The 6,357-nt window shown below is 37.1% G+C and overlaps 1 protein-coding gene across 5 annotated transcripts in view; it reads right to left on the reverse strand.

The window, feature by feature from the left end:
- LOC121906267 (RNA-binding motif, single-stranded-interacting protein 3-like) overlaps window positions 1–5,202 on the reverse strand; it is a 192,345-nt gene extending 187,143 nt beyond the window's left edge. Inside the window, exons 1-4 of one of the 5 annotated variants that reach the window (XM_042425028.1) lie at window positions 4,842–5,180; window positions 3,446–3,561; window positions 2,666–2,760; window positions 1,439–1,596 (exon numbers count right to left, since the gene is read on the reverse strand). Coding sequence is in view for 1 of the 5 variants with exons in the window: in XM_042425031.1 (XP_042280965.1) it covers window positions 1,439–1,453 (15 nt within the window). In the remaining 4 variants the exon portion in view is untranslated. Of the gene's footprint in view, window positions 1–1,438; window positions 1,597–2,665; window positions 2,761–3,445; window positions 3,562–4,841 lie in introns of all 5 variants that reach the window. The other 4 variants (XM_042425029.1, XM_042425034.1, XM_042425031.1 and 1 more) reach the window with 4 other exon arrangements.
- Between the last annotated feature and the right edge of the window lie 1,155 nt (window positions 5,203–6,357).

Raw genomic sequence — 6,357 nt, forward strand, 5'->3', positions numbered from 1 at the left:
TTAGTATGTTAATGCTTGGTAAACTTCTGGGTTCAATCATTCAGCAGACATTCTAATTGGGAGTTTGTTAATTGGTTACATTGATGCTCTGACACTTGTTAATCTACTGGCAGGTCTCGTTCGTTCACCCAAACAGCCTTCCTCTCTACTTTACACAGGGCATTACATGGTGAGGCATAGATGATTCATTTTTATGTCTTGGTTTCACCATCTAGGGGATTTATTTTACAATTTGTTTACAAAAGGGGAGATTTTCACGTTGAATTCAACGTCAACAAACTGAGGCATGGTGCTTCTCATGTGTGAGGTTAACAAAATGAGCTGACTTTATGATAGCAATAGCGCTATACTAAAAAGAAGGCTACAGCAGCACTGAATTACCCCTCAACATATAACTGGATGATTTTACAATAGTAATAAAGGGATGATAAGCATGCTGTTCTACCTGATACTGCAGTCAGCTTCCCTTGACACAATCAGGTCAAAGTTTATATGATGACCATTTGCTATAATTTCATCTCTGCTGCAAACCGCACAAGAATTGAAATTAGAAAGATTATCAAGATATGGTTATGGGGAAAACATTGGAGAGATGCAAAAGTAACAACTGTGTGTAATCAAAAATAAAACATTTTGACCAATTAGTTTTTCCCTTTAGACTGGATCAACTCTTTATCACATTCGTTATTAAGTACTGTGAGTTGATAATGTGATGTATTGCAAGTGCATTGTGCATTCTCACAAATTAATTATCAATTAATTATCAAATATAAGTAGTTACTTCAAGATGTTTCAAATGCCACTTTCCCTATGGAGGAAGGAATATGTCCTAGATACATAGTGGCCTGAGAAAAGGTAACATTTATAAGAAAGAGACTACAGTGTACTTTATGAACATTAAAGATCTTGACATCAGGTTATTCAACTATACGATTTTAAGATCCTACTGATCCATTCACACATTCCTGCAACTGTAAAATTTACCCTGCTGAGTTAAACAGGATGAACTGAAGAGAAATAAATAAATAATAGATAAACTTTACCTAACAATATTTCCTCCATCAACACTTAAAGCCAACTGTATGTCCATATTATGAAATGCTAAACTCAAACATGCCAATACAAAACTGTCAAACTGTGTTCTCAACACGCACTCTCTCTAAACAAGGAACAATCAACAAAGAATCAAAATCTCTGGTATTTAGACATTTAGAAACAATGCAGAATAAAAACTAGGCACACATTTTTCTAAAATGGTCTTCATCCTCTACATAACATGGTGTCAAACTGCTTTGTCTCTGTTTTAAGAGGTTACACATAACATTTTTTAGCCTTACTACCATCATTTTAAAACAAGTCACTTGTTGTCTCTCTGTCTGCCATTGTCACCTCTGCCAGTCATTTGACCTTGTTGACCCTCTGTGATGAAACCACTTACATAGCCATCAGTCATGTGTCACCCTGGCGTCCTCCTGCATCAGCCAGTGAACTCAGCCTCCTTAGGTCCTCCCTGCTGGTCGCACTCTCAAACCTGAAGCCCTCTATGACCAAGGTCTCTCCGTCCTCTTCAATGCTGGCCTGACATTCCTGCTGAATCTGTCACAACAATAACAACATGCATGCTGGACCATACTGTGCACAGTATAGCTGAGCACATAAAATAATAACAAGGTCATTTATACATCCATCATTGTTAATGACTGCCCTGCACAGTAGAGAATGATGTGCATACGCATGGGTCAATGTGTCTACTAGTGTGTATCTGTTTGTGTGCTTGCATGCTTCCTGAAAGAAAGAGAAATTCTCCTTTGTAAACAGTCATTACTACCATGCTAACTTTGTGGAAATTGTAAGCTAGCCTGGTTCAAAGCCTCTGAATCAGCAACCACAATTAAAATGTTTCTAAAATTTTGTTGAGATTTAAAGGCCTTCCATGAATAACTGGTTCTCCAGTTGGACAAAACAACTGAGCAAATCACAGCTTTTGTAGGTGGGACTGAGATTGTGAGCATCAACTAACACATCCAGAATCCAAAGAAATATTGCAACAATTATGCAAATGTTTTTTTTCTCATTCTACCAAGGTTTTGGAAAGTTTCATGCATTTATTACACCCTCTGGCACCTTCATGAAATAGGACAGGAGGATTTAATGCTTACAGCTGTTTGTGTCTTGAACACCTTAATGGAGGACCATGTAAAAAGATGTTGAGAGGCTTGGCTTGTAATGCACAGCCACAGTTTAATAGTAAAATAGTTAAGCGGCTTCTGTGTCAACTGAAAATTATGTTGATGGCAAAACAGTTTAAAGACTAGTGTTTTGCAGTAAGAGGGACAATTGACTGTCTTGCTATGCAACCACAGGAAACTGGGTTTGACCCCTTCTGACCTCAGTATTGAGGGAATGTAATAGTCCTATCTGCTTCATTATGTGCTTTAGAGACAGAAGAAATTAATTAAGCAGATATATCTCTCAGGTCAACAGTTTCAATATGGGAAAAAACATACAGACAGATATCATGGAACTGTGTGACCAGCTAAGCTTCCCAAAGGCAGTAAAAAAAAAAAAAAAACAGCACAAGCAAGATTAGGAAAATATTGTGGTCATGGTCATAGTCACATGGTTGAATGAGGTGTGTGCTTCCCCACATGTACTGTATGCATACCATTCTGCACCGCCGCTGGTTGGATGGGCGTGCTGACGTACACCAGTCCAGCAGCTCCTCTATATCTCTCATCAGCAACTGAGCATTTGACAACACTGCAATGACATTGACACAAAAAACCCTGTAGTAGTCCCCACCTCTACCATCCACAATGCATTTGACATTTTTCAAACAATTTCTCAGAGTTGCAGTGCTCCTGTAGGTATGTTAACTTATTAGTTCCAGGGCACTGAGAGAAATGGGAAACTTTCCAGGTTCTCAGAAAGGAGAGTGACAACTTGGGCTTTTTTTATATTACAAATAAAAATTTAAAACAGTTTAAGCTGAAATAAAATGCCACTTGTAGAGTATGTTGATTTTGACTGGAAGTTTGGATTGAACATATGACAGGCTGAGATTATTCAAAAGTGGCAAAAGATGTGGGTTGATGGGAAAGTGGTATCTATTACGGAACGAAAACAACTCACACATGATGAGAGAGGCACAGAGCACTCACACACAAACTATTGGATGGAATTTTTATGTAGGCTTGTAAGTACAGCATGAAGAAACCACTACAAATTACATTTGGACTGTGAAGAATAAGGTACAGTACATTATAATATATAGTATATATACAGTATATGACTATTATATATTTCATAGACGCAAGGGATTACAAGGAAAAGCTTTCAACAGTAATTGAATAGCATGTTTACATCATGCCACAGTCACAGGGAAATGAGTAAAAACGCACCAGCTGTGGTGCTGACACAGTATCTGTAAAAGTGTTGGCCTAACCAGTCTTTAAGTAGCAGATCTCAGGTTCCTCTTGATGTGTCATGTCACTGATCTTTGCAGCCTCCTCCATAGCCAAAAGTACAGGGTTTGTGTTTCACGCTTCTGACCATAGAGCCCTTTAAAGTGATTAATACAGCACATTTAGGAAATATTCATAGATACAGTGAACATAGCAAAACATACATTTAATAGCAGTGAATATGTCTGTCAAACTCCCAAAAAACATTGTGTTGTATGACACTGCAGACTACAGAAAAGTAGAGTTACAAAAGACTAACATTAGAAATCATGAAAGCGAGAGCACATCAATAAACGTGTTTTTTTTTCTTGCTCTCTCACAAACATGGAGAATTGGTCAGACTTTAAAAGCCTTATACTAATTAGACATGCTGGGTAAGAGTGAGATTTGTACACAAATATACACAACTCTACGTCCTACCCAGTACAAACATAATCAGCAGGTAAATGCCTTACTCAAGAACTGCAAGCAGCATTTCTCAGTAGTCATTTCCACTGCTCAGATTTCCCCAGATCTTTCCATTAGTGAAACATTATAGCTCTGTCTTCATTATTTATTAAGAAATTCCCAAGTGCTGGGATGTGCCATCAGGAACACACTTAAGAGTGTGCCATCAGGAACACACTTAAGAGTATCCTCTTTAGGAATGTCTTGTGACACAGGGGTTTTGTTCAAAGGAGGCCTGTAGATGAACAATTTCCATACTCGCACATCACCATCAATTATTTCTCAGTAGTGACCCCCTTCTGAGAGAAGATATTGAACTCAAACTCCAGCAGAGTCTAAATATACTGTATAAAGTATTTTAATAAATGTGAAATCTTTTTTTTTTTAAAAAGTGATTAAAAATGTGGATATAAGGGTCAACCATGTAGAAGCACGTTTATTTCACTAAGCTAAGGGGTTCAGAAAGTAGCATAATTTTACTTAAATTCATAAGTTACTAAGACCATGAAGACAAACATTTAAGAAGTAGCTTAACTTTATAGGTAATAAAAAAACTGCCATTGTAGTAAAAATTTTCTTTGTGGTGAGATAAAATACCGCAATAACTTAAATCACATATGACATTTAGTTTAACTTAATACCTTATTAACGCTACCTTTGATGATATATCGTTAGCTAACATTAGCTAGCAAGCTAACAGCTAGCAAGCTAACATTGGTTAGCTTGCTAGCTAATGTTAGTTAGCTAGCTCGCTACTGTATATCAATTTATCTCCCAGCTCTATAATTGGGACAGAAAATATGACTTTTAAAAAACTGTTCTTTCGTGACATTAAGATTAAGAGGAATAAGATTATTTTCATTTAATTTACTGTCAATGGGAAAGAAAATAACAGTTATATTTCGGCAGTGTAGTGGAAGGCTTACTTACCTTAAGCTAGTTAGCCAGATAACGTAGTTAGCAAGCGAGTGAACAAACGTTGGCTTGTTAATGCCACTAAAGTAACTCGGCAGCTTTTCTTAAAAAATGCGGAATGACCGTCCAACACTTTGGTCCTGGATAAGCTCTCACCAACTGGTGCCAGACTTGTGAGACTGCCTCCTGACTTGATGACCCCTTGACTTTTACACACCCACACACCCACACACCAACAAGAGCAGGACATTTCCACATACGCAGGGGAAAGACACTTTAATAGGTACAGGTACACCCAGGGCCGCAGATGTTACACCGTATTTGGTCACTTATCAGATTCTGTGATCTGCAGCGCCGGAAGAAGTCGGCTACTCGGATCCTTTACTTACGTAAAAGTATATATAAGTAAAAGTAATACCCCAATGTAAAAATACTCCATTACAAGTAAAAATCCTGCATTTAAAATCATCCTTAGAGTACATGATTTCTGCAAAATTGCCTGATTTTCTGCAAAATTAGTACTTTTACTCTAGTACTTTAAGTAAATTTAACTGGTTTAACTTCAATACTTTTACTTAAGTAGGATTTTAAATGCAGGACTTTTACTTGCAAAGGAGTAATTTACATTGTGGTATGATACTTCTACTTAAGTAAGGGATCTGAGTACCACTTCCAACACTGCAGGTCACAGAATCTGATTGGTCACTAAATACGGAGTTGATAAAAAACGTAAATAGTCAGAACGTGGTCAGGAATGGCAGATACTCTACAACATTTACAAAGCACTTGATTTAGAGTTTATTTATTATTATTATTCATATTAATTAATTAAGAGACGCTGTTTATTTCAATAATAATAGTAGTTCACTTTATTGCTGATAGAAAATGTGTTCAAAGACCATTTTACTAATCCAGCCTCCTGTGTGGAATAAGTACACCCTCGTATTCCCGAGTGCTATAGTTCACACATTAATTAACTATTTTATTTTCTGTTGTACAAAGGCGAGAAGAAAAACCAAGTCCTTTATAAATGTTGTGTCTGTTGTTTCTGACCAGGAAAAAGAAAAATGCCTTTTTTTGTGGGTTTTGAAATGAAAATTAAATCAATATTCTGTTTTCATTCCTTTAATTTTTGTCTCTGAAAATGAGAGAACAACAAAACAACCATAATTTCTAATAGCCTACACATTGCAATATTGCCTCTTTGTGCTATTCCTTATACCAGTGGTTCTCAAAGTGGGGTGTAGGAACCCCCAGGGGTCCTTCAGGGGGTTCCAGGGGGTCCCCAGCAAAAATAATTTATTTCCATCCATAAGTAATACACAATGGCAGAATGTATGACTATTTTGATCATGGGTTTCATACACTTTCTGTCATAAAATATCTAAAAGCTAGAATCTTATCAGATGGGGGACCCTGGGACAAAATCTTATTAGATAGGGATCCATGGTCTAATTGTGTCAGTTTAGGGGTCCTTGACATGACAAATTTTGAGAACCACAACCTTACCCCTTCAAATCACCTCAACTGG

This window comes from Thunnus maccoyii, chromosome 10 (genome assembly GCF_910596095.1).
Source record: "Thunnus maccoyii chromosome 10, fThuMac1.1, whole genome shotgun sequence".
In the NCBI taxonomy this organism is placed as follows: domain Eukaryota; kingdom Metazoa; phylum Chordata; class Actinopteri; order Scombriformes; family Scombridae; genus Thunnus; species Thunnus maccoyii.